Below are 21,292 nucleotides of genomic sequence, written 5' to 3'. Positions count from 1 at the left end.
GAACCTTCGTACTGGGAAAGAACCTTTACATCGACTTTTTCAACCTGTGTAGCACCTTTATTAATGTTGATATTAATTTATTAACACTTGATATTATATAATGAATCGCTTTTATACTTCTTTTACCAAAGAAAAGAAATATTGGATACCATTAAAGATATTAACAGTAAAGATCTCATTTTCTAGGTACAAATATTACAAAAAATATTACACATTATTACGAAAAAAATAAATATTGGGATGACTTGGCATCACTTTGGATGCTTTATTTATCCAGACAAATACTGTAGCACTTTCACATAACAGTAAAATTTCTCATTTTCTAGGTACAAATATTACAAAAATTATTACAAAAATTATTACAAATTATTTTAAAAAAATAATATTGGGATGATCATCACTTTGGATGCTTTACGTATCCAGACAAATACTGTAGCACTTTCAAATAACAGTACAATTTCTCATTTTCTAGGTACAAATATCAATGTTTTGTGTTAAAAGCTTAAATTAATACGACTAAACTAAAGGAAAGGTTCATTAAAATGCTGACGAGTTAAAAAAAAATACATAATTCTGTTTATTACTAAACCAGCTGTCTACAAAACGAGGTCAGTGGGTAATAAAACTGGTCTGGTCTGAATCTGGTTTATTCCAGTATGCCGTGTTTTCACTTTCTAAATCCAGCCTGTAAAGCAAACCCTCACACACCTCCTGTTCCTGTAGTTATATATTGACTAGAGCAGTAAACAGCAGAGGTCATTACAGGGCCTGCGTTTGTGTTGCTGTAAGAGGGGATTATAGACCAGGCTGAGGTCCGACCATTGACTGTGATCACGGTGTCATGTTACATTCAGCCGTAATTACATGCTCATGTGCTTTTACAGCTGTCCTGTAACGGCCGCTTAACGGGCCATCAGTGTCCCACCGCACCTGAGCCTCTGTATCACAGCAGTGTGGGGCGACTGGAGGTCAGTGGAATAGTCAGAATACCCTAAATTCAGTCAGACAGTCAAGGCATGTTTAGCATCCAAACCTTCACTACAGTCCTACAATATAGGCACCACCTGCCTAATACTGTGCAGGTCACCCTTTTGTGCCATCACAACAGATCTGACCGTTCGCAGCCTGGACTACACAAGGCCTCAGAAGGTGACCAAGACGTCAGCAGCAGAGGCTGTAAGAAGTCCTGTAAGTTGTGAGGTGATCTTTAGGTGCCCATGACCCCTTTAGGTCCACTGCTGACCGCTGCACACCGGGAAGACCCGTCTGATGTTTTGGAGATGTTCTGACCCAGTTATTGTCTAGAACCTCACAGTTCGGTTCTTGTCAAAGTGCCTCACATTCTTACACTTGTCCATTTCTCCTGCTTCAACACCTTCAAGATTTGACCAGTCACTCGCTGCCTAATAGATAGAGAGGAGGCAACCCTACACTCCCCATTTTTCTCAACAAGCAGCAGTGCCTCCCAACAGTGAAGCATGGTGGTGGCAGCATCGTGTCGTGAAGATGCTCTTCCACGGCGAGGACTTGAAATCTTGTTAGGGTTGAAAACGTCTGCTGAGATCAGCATGTGGCTTTATTAGATTTATCCTGCAAACAGAACAGGACTGAAACTAGACCAGTTTTTTTTTTTACCCACAGTGGAATTTTGCACTAGAGGGAAGTTTCATATCTCCCTAAAATTTTCACAGTCACTTCACGAATCCGCATTGTTTCCAAGCCCATGCATTGCTGCATCTTCTACACTAATATGAAGCTTTTAACCCGTTACTTTGAGGCTTTTACATTTACATTTACATTTATGGCATTTAGCAGACGCTCTTATCCAGAGCGACTTACAAAGTGCTTTGCTATTTACCCAAGAAAAACCTCAGCTAGTTAGAATAGACTAATAATTCAAAGATCCTCTAAGTTTAGACTCTACTAAACACAAGACAATAAGGTGACCATAGTACTCTATTCGTCCAAGTACTCTCAGAAGAGGAGGGTCTTCAGTCTGGGTTTGAGGACAGCGAGCGTTGGACTCTGCTGTTCGGACACCCAGGGGAAGCTCGTTCCACCACTTCGGTGCAGGACAGAAAAAAGTCTGGACGCTCGTCTTCCGCGGATTTTGAGGGATGGCGGGTCGAGCCGAGCCGTACTTGAAGCTGGAAGGGCTCTCGGTGCAGATCGGCTTTTGACCATTGCCATCAAGTACAGAGGGGCTGGCTGGTCCAGTCTTGGCTTTGTAGGCCAGCATCAGGGTTCTGAATCTGATGACCTGGGCAGCAGCTACAGGAAGCTACAGTGAAGAGAGATTGCAGCAGTGGAGAGACATGGCTGAATTTAGGGACATGTGAAGACGACCCAACCCGTGCCGCTGCATTCTGGATAAGTTGCAGGGGCCTGATGGTGCGCAGAGGAAAACCAGCCAGAAGAGAGTTGCAGTAGTCAAGTCTGGAAGTGAGGAGAGACTGAACAAGCACCTGGGTGGCCTCTCTAGAGAGGAAGGGTCGAATTCTCTGGATGTTGTACAGGCTTTAATTGATTCGCAGCACCGCAGCACAGTCCGGAAAGCTTCACTGGGTAGGGAACTGTATGCAGAGCGTCAGGGCTGGAAAGTATCAGCCAATGCAAGCAGGAATAAAAAGAGGGAAGTGCTCACTTCCATTTATGCACTGTGGGACGAGCCGACTGTGGCCATGAGGGCCTGAACAGCTGATTCATCTAAAGGCACAGAGCAGCTGGATGCAGTAGGGCAACATACCCTGACCCTGTATGGCTGAAGGGAGAGGAGTGGACGCAGAGGTCAGACATTGGTCCAAATGGTTCCCTTGCCTCGTTACTTCTCCTGTAAACTCAGCGTTCTGTAAAAGACACCATGTCCAGTACTCGGAGGCTTTGTTTTCTTGTGAAAATAGCAGTTATCCTAGTCTGATAGTACTGTTTACACAGTCCGGAGGGTAAAAGCTGGCTGGCTGACAATACTAATAAAGTATGAAGCCTAAGCGTATTTATTTTACACCCTACACCAAATCAATATTCCAAGATTAGGCTTAATCTTTATTCTGAAAACAGCCCTAGCTAAGCCAGCCAGCTACGATTAGGCCTTATTACTGTTTACATATTGAAGAAACATGTAAACATATTAATAACTTTGCTTATTTGAAGAATTATCCCAAAAGGAAAGTGCAGACATTGCCACCTAGTGGTCGTGAGCTGTACTAATTCTGCCCTTTACCTCATTCTACAACATTCAGGATCATGTTTTTTATTATTATTATTATTATTATTAGAGGAGGCTACCGTACATTCAAGCTAATACGCTGATGATTTCTATGGTTTAAAATGGCTACATTATAAATATTCCCCATCCCTCAACAAACACCCACCATCCCAAAAGTGAAGCATGGTGGTGGCAGCGTAAATCATGTAGCTTGTGTGGTAATTATGTGGGTATTATTCAGCGTGGGACAGAACAGGACTGAAGCTAGACTCATTGTAGCACCTAGCTACAACCCTCGGCTCTGATGGCACTAGGCATGGACTGTATTGGGGGACAGAAGGTCCCACAAAGTTAAGGGGTATAAGAATATTATGACCACCCCTGCTTTGGAATGAACATGATGCTTAACACTGATCAGCCATAACATTAGCACCACCTGCCTAATACTGTGCAGGTCCCCCTTTTGTGCCATCACAACAGATCTGACCGTTCGCAGCCTGGACTACACAAGGCCTCAGAACGTGTCCTGCTGTGGTATCTGGCACTGAGACATCAGTCCTGTAAGTTGTAAGGTGAGCTTTAGGTGCCCATGACCCCGGTTCACTGCTGACCACTGCACACCGGGAAGACCTGCCTGATGTTTTGGAGATGTTCTGACCCAGTGATTGTCTAGAACCTGCAGCCAGGTAAAGTGCTGGTGTCTTCTATGAGGTGTTTTAGAATTGCGTAATGCAAAGATATTCATGCCAGTCATTCCATTCCGGTCAGGCTGTTTTCTATTTTTAGTGTTCAGTGGTGAACCTTGGTATCTCCATTCTTCCCTCCGGGTCAAACTAAAAAAAAAACAAACAAGCAAACCGGTTGAACAATCTTACTGAACCTGAATCTGTCGAACACTGTTTGCAATCAGGTTTCTCTTACAGGGAAGAAGAGCTCTCGCTACTACTAACTTTTGTAGTATAGCTAAATCCTGCATGTTGTGAATTTTTATGATGTATTAAATAAATCATTATTTTTAGGTTCTATAGTTTCCAGCACTTTTTTAATTAAATTTATTTAGAATTGAACCAATTACCCCCTGTTCATGTAAACTCCCCCTATCACTAGGAATACCCCCAACACTAGCGAGAGTGAAGACTAGCACGTGTGTTTTTGAAATTGCTGCCGATATAGCATCGCTAGGTAGCTTAGCACGGCTCCCCAGCTCCGATACAACAGCTAACAGTGCTGACCAACATCAGACTATGCGGAGTGCTGTAGGGAGGACGTGCCATCAACCCACCCCTTCTGAAAGAGAGAGCAAGGCCAGTGGTGCTCCCTCTGGCTCCGGCTGCTGATGGCAAGCAGCACGACCAAGGATTCAATCTAGCAATCCTCGGGTCATAGTGTGAGGGCTGGCGATGACCGAAAGGGCTCCCTATTTATGTTTTATGGCACTAATAAACACATTGGCCAATGTCTGAATCATAAAGTGAAATCGGAGGCTCACCACATCGTCTGAATGAAGACTGTGCACTTCAGATATTTTCCTATTTTCCTACTTTTTCTAGCATGCACTGTGAATGTTTACTCAGTGTGCTCAGTAGAAGACGTCTGTGTGTTTTTAGGTTCGTTAGATTGTGTTTTTTTTTGCAATTTAGGTAATGATCAGACCACATTTTAGTAGTTAGTTAGTAATCAGTGCGGAAATCCAGGTCATTCCAAAGAGATTGCAACTGTACAATATATCGTTTATTATTTGTTAGTTAAAGTATGACCCGAGTATGACCCGAGTATGGCCAGAGTATGCTTGTTTTTAGCTTTGTGCTGTGACCAATCTTGACCATCAACAGGTTTGACCAATCAGTGTATTCCTGTAAACCAACATGAGCATTATTCTGGTGAGAATTGTGCAGGACACACACTTTTACTGTGTTACTGAGTAACTACCTGGCACAGCATCAGACGCTGTATGCAGCCATGCAGTCTCAATTATCTATTGGATATTGTGCAGTTGTTCACTGGTACACTGATATGCATTTAATCTTGTCTAAATGAGTGTGTGTGTGTGTGTGTGTGTGTGTGTGTGTTCCCTGTAGTTAGACCTGCTGTGTGTGGCCAGTCAGCACGGCGATCTAGAGAGTGTCCGGTTCCTGCTGAAGGACGCACGGGTTCAGTTTCCTCAGGAGCCCAACGAGGGGAATCCAGCTATCTTGGCTGCGCATTTCGGCCACTGCACAGTGGTCCAGGAGCTACTGGACACCATTCCACGTGAGTTTGGTCTTACTGTGTGTAGCATATCGTCTCATCACACAAAAACCTTGTACACCTTGTGGACAAAAGTATTGGGACATCAAAATTTGTCCTCCGCATTTTGGCCATCTGTGGTAGTTAACACACACACGAACAGAGCGGTGGGCAGCCAACTCCAGCACCCGAGGAGCCAAGAGGGTGAAGGGCCTTGCTCAAGGGCCCAACAGTGCCGAGCCCGGGTATCGAACCCACAACCCTGTCATGAGCCACCCCTGCCTCATCCCAAAAGTATTGGATGGAGCACCACCATCATTCCAGAGAGCACAGTTTGGGGTGGAGGCTCATTCCCTGTACAGCAGTGATATCAGCGTAGTAGTAGTGTTAGTGAGTGGTGTGTCCGTGTATGTGCACCTATTGGTCAATTTATATGACCTCACCTACCTTGATACATCTTATAGGTGCACACCCTTTAGCCTTTGCCCTTCATCATCTGCCAGTTTCAGACCTCTGAACCACCCTTGGATTGATATTTTCAGCTGGACCACCACTCAAACCTAGCGTCTGGTACACTCATTCTAGCACCATGCACACACTTCCATGATCACTACCATGTCAGTGTGCTAATGTGCTAGAAAGGTCTACCACCCAAGTCATATCTGGTCTGTGGTGGGTCCCTTCTACTGGTGAATGGGGAACCGCTAAATTGTGCAACAGAAGTGTGTATTCACTGGTGGACCTTCTGTGTGTGGGCTCCTCCTTTTAGAAGATTGTGAAGACATCTGAGGTTTTGTCAGTGTGAAACCTTGTGGTTGTGCTGTGATTGTTGTGTGAGTGAACTGTATAGTGAACTGTACACTATATGGACAAAAGTATTGGGACACCTGCTCACTAATTTGTTGGAGTAACTGTCTCTACCGTCCAGAAGAAGGCTTTCTACTAGATTTTAGAGGAGCAGTGCTGTGAGGATTTGATTGCATTCAGTGTCTAAGGTGTGTTAGTGTGGAAAGGATGTTGGAAGATCACCACCCCACCTCATCCTCAGCTCTCTAGCTCATCCCGAAAGTACTGGGTGGAGCACCACCATCCATCATTCCAGAGAACACAGTCCTTCCACAGCTCAATTGTTGGGGGGCTATATTCAAGCATGGTGCCAATAGGTTCATGATGGCAAGACCACTCTCCAGAGGGACTTGACAAGCTATGTGTGTGCAGTTGCACCATATACTGAATACATATACAATACATATACTGTCTAGATAGCAGTGTGTATTGAGACAAGCCAAAGAGGATTGCAGCCAGAAGATGATTTCAGCAACCTTGAGGTCCCCCAAAGCCCTGCTAGAGCACAAAATCAGTCAGTGGAACTGTTGCTAGCCTGACCCGAAGACCTTAAAACAAGTGACGGGAAGTGAAAGCCCATGTTGGTGACGTGTTCCAACGAAGCATCACTACAACTTCCCTTTCCACCTTGGATTTCCACCGCTATGAAGCATGGCGGCATGTAACGTTGTACATCTCGCAGCCGGTCGAGTTAGGTCACCACTCAGAGACCAGACAGTGCTGGGCTGTTTGACTCTCTTGATTGAAGTGAGTTAGAGGTCCAGACCATCTCATCTCGCAGTTTCTGGGAAGCCCGCTTGGCTTTTATGAATTATCGATTATGCTTTTGTATTAGACGATGCCCCTGACATATGACTCAGGCTCTGAATGTCTGATACACTAACTTCTCTGGCTCTCATGTTGTTCCAACATACGGCTACATACATATGCATTGGGCCCGAGCTAGGTACCCTGGATCTTACAGTTTTGCTATGTGGGGTAAAGTTAACGCCACTGTAGAAAACCTAATATGTCGTTTTGTCCTGTGTAGGGATGTCCCAATCCGGTCCAGTGAGTCGGTGCTGATGCAGGCATGTTTTAATGGATAAGCTATTTTGGTAACACTTTACTGGGGTGATCCATCATAGATGCTAACCCTACATCTAAGCCTAATCTCAAACCTTAGTAGATTTCAGATCAAGATGCAGGGTTACATTCAACAGACCGCCTTTTATAATGAACTTAGAGTTCAGTTGCATTGAATACATACTCCGTATTATGTCAGGTGAGCAGCTACGAGGCATCTACAACGGACCATTGAAGCAATACTGCTATTTTAAGTCTGATTCAGTTCCGATCCTTTGTTTTTACCGCTGTGTTTTAGCAAAGGGCCCTCTAGTGTATTGTAGGTGTCGTTAACAGACGTTATTCTCAGGCCACAGCAGTAAACAAGCATCCTCAGAAGGCAGCAGAACAGTTTAGAGTCATTGTAACGGTGGAACAATGACTCTAAACTGTTGCAATTGGTCCGACAGTCCAAACCATCCAAAAAAGTGGGTTCACCTACAAACAACCTGGACCAGGGTTTAGGTGATCCAGGGCCGAGACCACCTCTTTTTGGTCCTTTTTGGTTGAGACTGTGGTTCACGGCACCTTCACGTCTACTGTTTTTGGTTCGGACCAAATCGAAAGGTCCGAAAGTCCAAACTAACCAAGGTAGGTGTGAAAGTCGGCCATCGGCAAGGTCTTCTGTTCTGAGCAGAGCTTCACAGAGCTGTATCTGAGATGTCTTCGCAGGGCGGGGGAAGATTAGCATGAACAGCATGGTCTATGACTGTATGGCTGAGTGATACGATTTCACGCTTGATTGCACAAGTGGATGTTAGCCGTCCGGTCTGGGGAGTCAGTGTCAGCAAACGTCTGTTATCTTTCACTGAACTGTAATTTTCACCACAGGCTCTGAGATCTGCGTGAGCGGGAAGCAGGAATGGTTGGGGAGTGGACAGTAGGTTTATTCAGGACTGGACTGATGTACCCTCTTCTAAATATAAAGGTGCTTCAGGAGGTTCTTGAAGTGATGCCATAGAAGAACCACTTTTGGTTCCATAAGGAAGTTCTGTAGTTGTAACAGAGAGTGAAGAACTTCAAGATCTTCAATTTGGAGCAATTTAGATTCTGTGGTTCTGATGCTGAGTTACGGCTGGTTGGAAACTTAACTATGGTGGAAATGCTCAGTTTAACCAGCGGGAGAACTGAGAACTGCCTATGTAAGTCTCTTTCTTTTCTCCATTGCTTTCTTTCAGGTCCTTGTGTCCGTAAAGATCTGCTGAACTGGATGCTGGCTACGGCATGCCAGCAAGGCCATTTAGAGGTGGTTAAGCTGCTGGTCCTCAGTTACCAGGCCAATGCAGAAGACTGCGCCATACACAGTGACGAGTTTGCGGTCATCACTGGCCTGCCGCTATACGCTGCTGCCGGAGCAGGTACAAACACACCACACCCCTCCAGTGTTTCTTCTTGATTGCCCTAAAAAATGTTCTTCAAAACCTACGCCTGGCATTAGGCAGCGTAGTGCCAGTAGGTTCATGTTTATTATCTGCTCCAGAGAGTCCTAATCTGTTGACTGTAGTGTGTGCATTTGCACATCCGTGTCAGCAATGGGTTCAAGAGTTTGATCTTTGGATTGCCAGGATGGGCAGGGCTTTTGAGTAGCCTTATTTATAATAGATGCAGGATCCCAGAAGCAGGTTTTGGACATGACCTCAATGGAGATAGTTGTTAAACTCCATGAGCTACATAATTTAACAGCCATCACTTCTGTACTTTGCTCTTAGAACGTGGCAAAATTCTTAGAAAATGTATGTTTTCCTGGATAAAATGAGTAGACAGATTTTTTTCGTTGCCACTTTCTTGCTAATATTAATGGTATTTATACCAGCAGCACCAACTTCAGGCACAGTACTCTAGTTAAAACTAGTTCAGATTCGCCAAATGAACATGCTGGTCAGAGGTGCTGATAGGTGACATTAGCCTGCCTCAACAATAGCCTCCTGCAATTGGTCCGACAGTCCAAACCATCCAAAAAAGTGGGTTCACCTACAAACAACCTGGACCAGGGTTTAGGTGATCCAGGGCCGAGACCACCTCTTTTTGGTCCTTTTTGGTTGAGACTGTGGTTCACGGCACCTTCACGTCTACTGTTTTTGGTTCGGACCAAATCGAAAGGTCCGAAAGTCCAAACTAACCAAGGTAGGTGTGAAAGTCGGCCATCGGCAAGGTCTTCTGTTCTGAGCAGAGCTTCACAGAGCTGTATCTGAGATGTTTTCGCAGGGCGGGGGAAGATTAGCATGAACAGCATGGTCTATGACTGTATGGCTGAGTGATACGATTTCACGCTTGATTGCACAAGTGGATGTTAGCCGTCCGGTCTGGGGAGTCAGTGTCAGCAAACGTCTGTTATCTTTCACTGAACTGTAATTTTCACCACAGGCTCTGAGATCTGCGTGAGAGGAGTGGGGAGTGGACAGTAGGTTTATTCAGGACTGGACTGATGTACCCTCTTCTAAATATAAAGGTGCTTCAGGAGGTTCTTGAAGTGATGCCATAGAAGAACCACTTTTGGTTCCATAAGGAAGTTCTGTAGTTGTAACAGAGAGTGAAGAACTTCAAGATCTTCAATTTGGAGCAATTTGGAGGTTCTTCAGACTCACATATCTCTGTTATGACTGTGGGTTCTTTATGGAACCAAATAAGGTTCTCATGTGGTTTTCAAGGCATCAGAGTAAAGAATCTGGGGCTTGACATTAGCCAACATTAGAATAGACAGAAGTAAACCCACAACCAGCATGAGAGCCTCTCCGTTCACTGGTAGATGATTGGCTGGTGGACTGCTTTTGGCCTGGTTTGGAGCCACGTCAGCCAGCAAGTACCGAGAACAGGGGATTTTTCTCACACTACCTACTTTCCCTGTTTGATCCTGACATTGCAAGATGTAGTTCCTCTTTAAAGCTAGACGGCGAGCGAGCGAGCAAGCGATTGAGCGAGCGAGAGAGACAGAGAGAGAGAATACATAACGTCTAGCACTTCCTGCAGTGTAACCCTCAGCCTTGCTTCTATTCTCAGGAAATCACGAAATAGCCAACTTTCTGCTGGAGAATGGCGCCGGCTTCTCTTCCTACACGTTAATGGACCACGGCGAGTTCAGCCGGCAGCTGCTGAGACAGCGCCTCCTGGAGGAGAAGGACATGCAGACTGACGGGAGCATTCAACCAGTGAGCTCACTTCACCTAATTGCCAAGATCAGTGTCCTCTGAGTTGTTGGTGATGTATTTTGGGGAAGTTCTGTAGGAGTCTGCTTTCAGCTGCTAGCCCTGCAGCTACGGGACGTATGTATGTCGTGCCGGTGTGTTTAGCTGTAGCTGTATCTGACACTGTATCTGTTAGACTGGACAGCAAAGCATGAGGTTCAGACTACAAGAGTGAGATTCATGTCATGTGCAGAGCTCTGAGGAACACTTCCTCTAATCAGGAGCTGCGTAACTTTGCACATCGGTCGATACCCGATACCGATCCGATACCATTGTTGAATTAATAAACCGTACACCTCACCATGTGGGAGAGATTTAAGGCATCAGGATTGACTTCATCATTACTTTACTAACTGTGAAACAAAATATAACAAATTAACACACAGATATAAATGTACTAAATTGCTATTAATTTGTTACTAAAATAAATAATTGTGCAGGACCTGGACACAGCATTCAAATTCAAAATAAGAAAGTAGTCAAACTTCTTAAAATATATTAAAATAATTAAAATGTATCAACCGAAACAGAAAATAAGTAGCTTCACTTTGTCAAACTCACAAAAAGTAATTATTCTTATTTTTTAATTTTTAGCATAATTCAAAATAAAATCTAGCAGCTGAACCTGAGAATAAATAAGTAATAAATAAGTAACTTGGTCAAACATACAAGCAGCAACTAAAAATTGCAAACATGTAAACATTTAGTTCAGTCTCACACCGACCAATTAAAGTGAAAGGATCAGTTCCATGGATCGGGCTAATTATCCGACACCCAATCCAGCTAATTTTGTTAATATCAGGACCGATATCGATCCTAATATTGGATCGATGCATCTCTAGTCTTGGTACATATTCTAGTAGAGAATGGGGCAGGTTTATAATGTGCGCTGCCAAATGTATTGTGATATCAGGACATTAGCATGTTTGCTCATTCATAAATGAAGACTACCAGCAGTTTTACCATGCTGCTCGGTTAGCGGTTCATGAACCACACCGTCCTGCAAAAAAATACCACATGGATGTACCCAACAGTAAATGTCCCAGTAAAATTGTGGACATTGCGCCTCACTCAAAAAGAAGCCCTGCAAAAAAAAGGAACAGTTTAGGTAGATACGTGATATGGACAAAAGTATTCGGACACCTGCTCATTCATTATCATCATTGTTTATTCTGAAATTAAGGGTACTATTATAAAAAAGAGTTTACCCTGCTTTTGTTGGAGTAACTAAGTCTCCACTATCCAGGGAAGAAGACTAGATTTCGACTAGATTCCTCATGCCCAACTCCCCAACTCGTTTCAAAAGTATTGGATGGAGCACCATCATCCATCATTCCAGAGAACACAGTTGTTCCTCTGCTCCACAGCTCAATGCTTTATACCCCTCTAGCCCACGTCTGGCATTAGGCATAATAGGTTCATGTTTATCTGCGTCAGAAAGTCCTAATCTATTGGCAGTAATCTAGTGTCTACAGGAACCAGACAAGCTGTGTCAGCAATGGGTGCAACTTCAAATAGCTGAATGCATTCATTAGAAGGTGTGTCCGCAAACATTTGGACATGTGGTGTATATGTGATATATGTATAGGTTGTTGTGATGTTAGTTCAGGTTCAAAGCTCTGCAAAATGTTCAAAGTGTGTGTATGTGTGTGTGTGTGTGTGTGTGTGTGTGTCTCCAGCCTCTGAGAGTGCAATGGTCGGGACTAAAGCTGCAGTGGCTGGAGCTGGACTGGTTACTAGATGTCTCCTCCAGGATCACGGTGCTGGATCTGTCCCATAATAATCTGAACTCCCTTCCCTCCGTGGTGCCGTGGGGCCTCATCCACCTCAACACACTCAACCTGTCCTACAACCAGCTCAAGGAGCTCCCCACCCCTCAGTCTTCACAGGAGATCATCTGCAGCAGGTACAGTGCATTACGAAGCCTGGCGTGCGAGACATGGCCTTCAGGACGTTCGTGGGATCAGGGGAGTTGTTCAGGGCAGTGGCTATACCAGAGCCAGTCTAGGAGGAGCCTGGCCTCCTGTTCCTCCTATTCTACCATCAAATGACTTACAAAAGCGGGAGGGTGGGCCTGTATGAGTATGAGTCCTTATTGAATGGCGGTTGAATGGGACTAAATAGACGCCTTTTTTTTTTTAAATCAAGCAGGCTAATGAGTGCTGATTGGCTGGTGAGCTGATTACCATCAGCACACATCATTGGCTCTGTTCTGTATTGAGGAGTCGAGTGCAGGTGTTGGTATAAAAATTATTAAAAACAAAAGAAAAATAAAAAATTTTCTCAAAGCCTCCATATGGACATTTATTCCAGAGTTGCCCGGGAGCGCCCTCTAGTGTCTGATCTGGAATACATTATCACATTATTCTCCAGTGGTAGTCCAGCCCAGTGGCTAATCTAACAGGGTTAAATTAGGTTCTCTTTGAGCAGTAAGGAGTTGATATGATTTACAGAAGAGTGAACTGTATAAATAACATGCAGGTTATTCATACAGATTAGAGTTTACACTAGGGCAGGGTTAGGTTTAGGATTGGGGTTAGTGTTTAGGGTTATGTTAAAGTAAGAGCTTAGCACTAGGGTTTAGGAAAGGGTTAGGATTAAGTTCAGGGTCTAGGATTGGGGTTAGGGTTAGTGTTTAGGGTTATGTTAAAGTAAGAGCTTAGCGCTAGGGTTTAGGAAAGGGTTAGGATTAGGATTAAGTTCATGGTCTAGGATTGGGGTTAGGGTTAGTGTTTAGGGTTATGTTAAAGTAAGAGCTTAGCACTAGGGTTTAGGAAAGGGTTAGGATTAGGATTAAGTTCATGGTCTAGGATTGGGGTTAGTGTTTAGGGTTATGTTAAAGTAAGAGCTTAGCGCTAGGGTTTAGGAAAGGGTTAGGATTAAGTTCAGGGTCTAGGATTGGGGTCAGGGTTAGTGTTTAGGGCTCTGTTAGGGTCAGACTCAGCTCGACTTGCATAAAGTCACTTGTTAGCACGCTAGTGTCACCTGTGCCGAGTGCATTACAGGAGCCCAACAGAATGCTCTTCATCTCAGACGTCTGCCTTTGGGTTATTTGTGGCCTTAAGCTTCCTATAAACTAATGTAATCTCTCTCTGTCTCTCTCTCTCTCTCTCTCTCTCTCTCTCTCTCTCCCTCTCTCCTCCTGCTCTTCATGGGGTGGTGTTTGTGTCCTCTGAAGATTAAGCCAGGTCAATCTGTGCGAGAACGAGCTGGAGAGTCTCCCGGCAGGCCTGCTGCACCTCGGCCAGATCCAGCATCTCTCCGCAGCCAAGAACAAACTCGCCGTCCTCTTCAATATCCCGAACGGTACTCGAGCGCAAACACAAATACACACACACACACACACGCATGCATGCATGTGTTTCCACTGAACCGGACCGATTCACTCAGTCAGGGCTAATTGTTTGTAGCAGATTATTTACAGGAGCAGACTGAGTGAAGGGTAAGGAGATGCTTGTTTAAACTGAAGTTATGAGAACCGTTGATGATTAACACAAGTCAGAGCCAGGATGTCTGGATCTGATTTGCTCATAATGCTTTTTAGCACATGGTTATATGGTCAGCGTGATTATGGTCAGAGTGCAGACGAGACACAGAGTGCAGAATAATAAAATACAGAGGTCTCATAGGCTGAAATGCTTCATTTCCCATATCTACCCTCACCTCAAATGTAATGTAATCAGTGAGCCGAGGAGTAGACTAAATTTGCTGCCTCAGTTTTGTGCTGGACGTCTAAACCCCACCAATTATCATAGCACCACCAACTCCTTACACACCTGCCTCACATCCACATCAGCATTTATTGACACCTGCACCTGCTCATTGATTGTTTCTTCTGAAATCAAGGGTATTAAAACGAGATCCAGCTTATTAACTGTCTCTACTGTCCTAAGATCCAGTGTCAGGAGGGAAAACGCCCAGTTCACACAGTTTCACATAGCTTTGCAGTGCTTGTTAGCTGCATTAGCCTGGTATCAAACTTCTGGCACTAAGAACCATTTTTGAGAATTTTTGGGAAATGATGGAAATCTGCTTTGTGCTAAACTGTTGTAAAAGTTGAAAGTCTGCAGTGGGTGAATATTTCTCTCTGGCTCTTTCCTTCTGTTCTTTTCCAGGCACTAACTGGATCGGGCTGCGCAAGCTTCAGGAGCTGGACGTGTCTGATAACCACCTGACTGATCTGTCCTCCACTGTGCTGCACTGCTTTAAAGCCCTGAGCAGCCTCAACATCAGCAGGAACAGACTCAGCCACTTCCCGGACCCCTGGGCCTGCCCTCTGGTGTGTTGCCTTTCGACTTCCCTTTCTTCTTCCAGGACTTAAAAGATCTGCTGCTAATTCCTATAGTCTTGGTGCCAGATCCCACAGGACGCCTTTTAGAGGTGTTGTGGAGTCCATGTCTCAGCGGGTCAGAGCTGTTTTCGTGGTACAAGGGGGGCCTACACAATATTCAGCGGGTGGTTTTAATGTTATGGCTAATTAGAGCTGGGCGATATGGAAAAATGTAATAGCACGATATTAAGTGCTGTTGAAGCAGGAAAATGGGCGAGGACAAGAATCTGAGACACTTTGACAAGAACCAACTGTGATGTTCTAGACAATGACTGGGTCAGAACATCTGCAGAACATCAGGAAGGTCTTGTGGGGTGTTCCTGGGGTGTTCCAGTGGTCAGTACCTACCAAAGGTGCTTCAAGGTTGGGCACCCTTTGGGTCATGGGCGCCCAAGACTCATTGATGCTCATGGAGGCCCCACCTCACAACTTTGGTGGTACAAGGGAGGCCTACACAATATTCAGCTGGTGGGTTTAATGTTTTGGCTAATTAGAGCTGGGCGATATGGAAAAATGTAATATCACGATATTAAAAGACATTTTTTAATGATATTTATTACAATGTTTCGTCAGATAGACAAAAATGCACTTGCTCAAGGGCCCAACAGTGGCAGCTTGCCATGCCTGGGTATCGAACCCACAACCCTGTCAGCAACAGCCCGGAGCTCTAATCGCTGAGCCACCACTGCCCCCTGTTGCCTAATTGGTAATCACGACTAATGCTTTTTTTCTTTTGGCACAGAAAATCTGCAAAGCTGCGTGCAACCAGATCGAGAGCCTCCCCGACACCATCTCCATCTTCTGGAGAACCCACCTGAAGGAGGTGGACTTCTCTGAAAATGCTCTGAAGGAGCTGCCTTCCTACATATTTGAGCTTGAGGTGAGGAAAGAGAGTTAATACAGTACTGTTCAAAAGTCTTAATCAGTAAAACTCTGATATTAGATTAAACACTAATAATAACACTGCTACAGAAAGTGGTGGTGGTTCTCCATCACTGTGCTCATCATTAGAACTTCTCCTCTCAAAGTTCTCCTCATGGAGTCTAGTGTTATTTAGAGTTCTCCTCAGATCAACACCTGGTTTGGTGGTAAATCAGGGCTTAATGATGGTAAATCAGGTGAGCTGCTGCTGCTGCTGATGATGATGATGGAGTTGAACACATCCTCCACGCTGTGCTGGCTGGACTGGGGGGCGTCCAGGAGAACCCTGGAGGAACCGAGCTCTGTTCTTCAGACTAGCTCACCGACAAGATCTCACTACTTTCTTTCTTCAGAATGAGAAGCTCCTGTTTCTCCTTTTTACTGGATTTGTGTTCACCTGCTTTATCTGTTCTGATGAGATCTGGAGCTTTTACAGTAAAAATAATGTGATTAGGTGTCTTAAACCTCTACACAGTGCTGTAGATTCATGTTAAAAAGGTTTTGTTGACCTGTAATTCTCCTTTTTGCCTCATGGTGGCATTGCTCTCATTACATGTGCTGTTTGTTGAGTATTTAATATTTTTTCTTAGATTTTCTTCTTTATGGTAGAGCCTGTGAATGACTTTCTCATATTTCCACCATCAGTATCATCCATGTTTATGTTATATATAATACGTTTTTCACAGAAAACTGTATTAAAATTCTTAGTGGGATTAGCCCTGATGCATAAATTCATGGAGACGGTCACCAGCTAGTTATTTACAACCACCCTCCACAGTCTAAGCTCAAAAAAGAAAATAGAAGTTTGGCAGGCAGTGGTCCAGCAGCCAGCAGTGTGCTTAATGGCAGTGCTTTCAGGACTGCTGAGGAGCCCCCTAGCTTCGGTAGCCAGGGTCAGCCCATGTCAGCCCAAACCTACTAGCAGTATCGTCTTCAGGAAGATGCTGAACAGCTACAGGGTTGGAGCTGAATTCTGAGTACACGTCATGTCCACAGGGGTATTAACGGGGGTGGGGGGGGGTTGTCCCCACTTAGCTGCAATAACAGCTTCTACTCTTCTGGGAAGGCTTCATACTTGAATGTGATTGCATTCGGCCACAAGAGCATCAGCTGGATGATTTAGTCCTGGATCACAAACGCCACTCCAGCTCATCCCGAAGGTATTGGATGGAGCTCCATCACTCCAGCGTTGATCTCAATCCGAAAAAAGGAACAAGGAACATTTTAGAGGACAAATGGAACACAATGAGAAGACAAGGAGGAGATGTGATGAGATTTGAAGATGGAAAGCATGTTAACAATGAGGCTGACTGGGAGGATGAAGGAAGCTTCTGTAATAGGAAGGCAGTGATGAGTTTGAAGCCCAGGTTTGATACAAAGCCATGATTGAGTGTCAGACGACTGAATTCTGGACAGTCTAAAGCTTTTGCAGGGAGCTTCTGCGAGGAGAGAACTGCAGGAGACCAAGCAACACAAAACAAAGAGGTCACAGAGAAGAGTTTCAGATTCATCAGCAGGATGAGCCCAGATTTAGATTTTGACCCTCTTAGAGCTACTGTTCATGTTTTCTATTTTAGTTGTATTTGTTAGAGACGAAAACCATTATGGAGTAATAGGGCGTTGGAGTTGGGGAGATGGGGCTGGAGTAATGGGGAGTTTTAGTTGGGGCTGGAGTAATGGTGCGTTGGAGTTGGGGAGATGGGGCTGGAGTGATAGGGTGTTGGTTGGGTGGATGGGGTTGGAGTAATGGGGCGTTGGTTGGGGAGATGAGGCTGGACTAATGGGGTGTGGTTTGAGGGGATGAGGTTGGAGTAATGGGGCGTTGGTTGGGGGGGTGAGGCTAGAGTAATGGGGCGTTGGTTGGGGGGATGAGGCTGGAGTAGTGGGGCGTTGGTTGGGGGAATGAGGCTGGAGTAATGGGGCGTTGGTTGGGGAGATGGGGCTGGAGTGATAGGGTGTTGGTTGGGTGGATGGGGCTGGAGTGATAGGGGGTTGGTTGTGTGGATGGGGTTGGAGTAATGGGGCGTTGGTTGGGGAGATGAGGCTGGACTAATGGGGTGTGGTTTGAGGGGATGAGGTTGGAGTAATGGGGCGTTGGTTGGGGGGATGAGGCTAGAGTAATGGGGCGTTGGTTGGGGGGATGAGGATGGAGTAGTGGGGCGTTGGTTGTGGGGATGAGGCTGGAGTAATGGGGCGTTGGTTGGGGAGATGGGGCTGGAGTAATGGGGCGTTTTAGTTGGGGCTGGAGTAATGGGGTGTTGGTTGAGGAGATGGGGCTGGAGTAATGGGCGTTGGTTGAGGAGAGGGGGCTGGAGTAATGGGGCGTTGGTTGTGGAGATGGGGCTGGAGTAATGGAGCGTTGGTTGTGGAGATGGGGCTGGAGTAATGGAGCGTTGGTTGTGGAGATGGGGCTGGAATGATAGGGTGTTGGTTGTGGAGATGGGGCTGGAGTAGTGGGGCGTTGGTTGTGGAGATGGGGCTGGAGTAGTGGGGCGTTGGTTGTGGAGATGGGGCTGGAGTAGTGGGGCGTTGGTTGTGGAGATGGGGCTGGAGTAGTGGGGCGTTGGTTGTGGAGATGGGGCTGGAGTAGTGGGGCGTTGGTTGGGGAGATGAAGCTGAGGGTTTTGCTAAAAGAATTATTATGTTCTTCATGCACAGTTTTGAATAGTTCTAATTAATTAGGGGAGATTATCAGATTAATTGACTGACTGATGCTCGTTTAAGTTTCCTGAAAGGCAAAGCAGGGTTTTATGTGTGTGAGAGAGAAAGTGACTTTCAGAGAGAGGCAAAATAATCCAAGATCCCAAACACAATTTAACGCTTCAGCAGTTTGAACTCTGCTGCTCTGAACGCCAAACATTTACACACTTGGATTGGGTGTGCTGGGTCTGCTGGGTCTGCTGGGTCTGCTGGGTGTGCTGGGTCTGCTGGGTGTGCTGGGTCTGCTGGGTGTGCTGGGTCTGTCGGGTTTGTTGTTCGCTGAGGAAGCGGTGTGAACCCAGTGGGCTTTACTAGAGCGAGGGCTCTTAGCAGAGGCCTGTGTGTACTGTTTAATGCATTTGCTCTGCGTGTTAAGGGAAGGCTATAATCTGCAGCTGAATATTTGTGCTGTATGCGGTAGAGTGTGTGTGTGGGCCTGTGCTGCAGGCCTCTTCATCTGTGTGGGTGTGTGTAGAATAATCTGCAGATACAGATACTGTAAAAGACTCTTCTTGGGCTGTAATGAGAGAAACGGCTTTACGTTCAAGTTTAAGCAGTCCCAGATCGACTCATTAGTGTGTGTGTGTGTGTGTGTGTGTGTGTGTGTGTGTGTGTGTGTGTGTATTTATGTGTGTGTGATTCCAGGCCATCGTTTCCCTGAAGCTGTGCGGCAATCAAATCTCGACTCTGCCCGCTCCCAACAAATGGAAATGCTCTCAACTCCGAACACTAGACCTGTCCAGAAACCAGCTGGGGAAGTAGGTTGCACACACACACACACACACACACACACTCTTCCAAACCACTGATATCCACCCTATTAATCTGGGCCTCTGCTGAGTCATCATGCTGTTAAATAAGCCTCTGTTTGGGATGATCTCAAGCTGAGGTTCTGCTGCTGGTTTCAGGACAGAAGATAACACCAAGACCAGAAAACTGGCCTTTTTCACCACGTGGCACCGCAGAGACCCAGAGCCAGGTACTGGACAGTCCATCTTTTTCAAATCAGTACATTCACTACACGCAGTTACACTGGACAAAAACACTGGAGACTGTACTGGACTTAAAGTTGTCATGGCAACTGTGATAGGTGTGCAAGTTTCCATGGAGATTCAGATAAGTTTAGTGTCAAGCAGTGTCTGAATTTGAAAGCACAGCACACTTTTTCACAAAGGCAGTTAATACAACCCTCCTGCCTTATATATATATGTGTGTGTGTGTGTGTGTGTGTGTGTTATATAGAGTTAATTACAGGTAGACACTCTCACTGACCACTGACTTTATGTTTATTTGGGTTTATTCTAATGTTATATAGAGTTAATTAAAGGTAGACACTCACACTGACCACTGACTTCATGTTTATTTGGGTTTATTCTAATGTTATATAGAGTTAATTACAGGTAGACGCTCTCACTGACCGCTGATTTTATGTTTATTTGGGTTTATTCTAATGTTATATAGAGTTAATTACAGGTAGACGCTCTCACTGACCACTGACTTTATGTTTATTTGGGTTTATTCTAATGTTATATAGAGTTAATTACAGGTAGACACTCTCACTGACCACTGGCTTTATATTTTTATGGGTTTATTCTATAGTTATATAGAGTTTGGCTTCTTAGAGACGTTTGATGATTCTGGATTTGCTATTTTGGCTACAAGTAGGCAGTTTCACGGTCACTATGGGCTTTGGTGATCACACAAGCTATTTGATCTCCCGTTTTAGACTGCTAGTATCTCTAATTATACAAAGCCACGTTCACCCGGCGGGTGGCATTAGCAACAGCTGTCGACACCAATTTGAAATTTCCATCATCTTCACTTTAGGCTCTGCCGTTAACTTACGCCAGCTCTGTCACGGGAGAAAAATTCTCTCCTTCCCGTCCACACCACAACCTCTCTGCCATGCCCTTCTATGGCTGTCGATCAGTCTGTTACTGCGGAGCGTGTGGTTGTGCTAACTCTCTCCTGCTCTCTTCTGGCAGCCTGTCCTGTCCAGTTTCCCGAAATCTTGCGGGATTCGCTGGAAGTGCTCTTCCTGAACGACAACCAGCTGGAGTGCGTGCCGTCGTCCGTGTGCTCCCTCAGAAACCTCTCCGAGCTCTATCTGTCCAAGTGAGTTACTCTTGCAGCATGGAATTATGGGAGATGTAGTGCATAAGTGTGGAGTGGACTGGTCACTTCCCACAGTGTAAAAGTGCATTTAGTTTTCTATAATTCTAAAAAAAATTTAGTATCCCATTAGTGACCACTAGGAACACCATGGAAAGACACGTCCACAGAGAGAAGCTGGACAGTACTGGGTTGGTGAGGGTCTGTAAATCCGACTTGTGGGGAACCGTTCAGTTCAGATTTCCTACTTGATACATGGAAAATATGACATCCCAGAATACGGCCTTGTAAAGGTGCTGGATGTTGCTGTTCTAAGATCCCGATTTGCTTTGCTTTCTGCAGTAATCCTGGCATCCAGGAGCTTCCCGCTGAGCTTGGCCAGCTCTCCAACCTCTGGCAGCTGGACATCGAGGAGCTGAACATCAGCAACGTTCCTGCAGACGTCCGCAAGGATGGTACAGTGTGGACGCTACTACCACCGCTCCGTTCGGCACATTAGCACAGACGCTTATTGCATTTACGGATGTTTTTTCGATTCGCTTTGCGAGCGACTGTCCAGCTGGAGCTGGAGCCGGACACCGAGTCGAATCAGTCTGAATATCTGTAGCCTTTTAGAAACGCAGCACAGCAGGCGCATGCGGCTTCATTCAGATTTGTTTTGAACCC

At 45.3% G+C, this 21,292-nt stretch overlaps 1 protein-coding gene across 4 annotated transcripts in view; it reads left to right on the top strand.

The window, feature by feature from the left end:
* The window catches only part of lrrk1 (leucine-rich repeat kinase 1), a 100,127-nt gene that overhangs the window by 22,831 nt on the left and 56,004 nt on the right, over positions 1-21,292 (top strand). For all 4 annotated transcript variants that reach the window (XM_072660416.1, XM_072660415.1, XM_072660417.1 and 1 more), the window contains 11 exons: positions 5,284-5,455; positions 8,560-8,739; positions 10,379-10,527; positions 12,243-12,469; positions 13,742-13,869; positions 14,679-14,842; positions 15,636-15,773; positions 19,160-19,272; positions 19,423-19,493; positions 20,500-20,629; positions 20,969-21,081. In XM_072660416.1, the coding sequence (XP_072516517.1) occupies positions 5,284-5,455; positions 8,560-8,739; positions 10,379-10,527; positions 12,243-12,469; positions 13,742-13,869; positions 14,679-14,842; positions 15,636-15,773; positions 19,160-19,272; positions 19,423-19,493; positions 20,500-20,629; positions 20,969-21,081 (1,585 nt within the window). The remainder of the gene's footprint in view (positions 1-5,283; positions 5,456-8,559; positions 8,740-10,378; positions 10,528-12,242; positions 12,470-13,741; positions 13,870-14,678; positions 14,843-15,635; positions 15,774-19,159; positions 19,273-19,422; positions 19,494-20,499; positions 20,630-20,968; positions 21,082-21,292) is intronic.

Source organism: Salminus brasiliensis, chromosome 17, assembly GCF_030463535.1.
Source record: "Salminus brasiliensis chromosome 17, fSalBra1.hap2, whole genome shotgun sequence".
Classification (NCBI taxonomy): Eukaryota; Metazoa; Chordata; class Actinopteri; order Characiformes; family Bryconidae; genus Salminus; species Salminus brasiliensis.
Note: the sequence above shows the minus strand (reverse complement) of the source record. Positions and strands in the feature narration are given on the sequence as shown.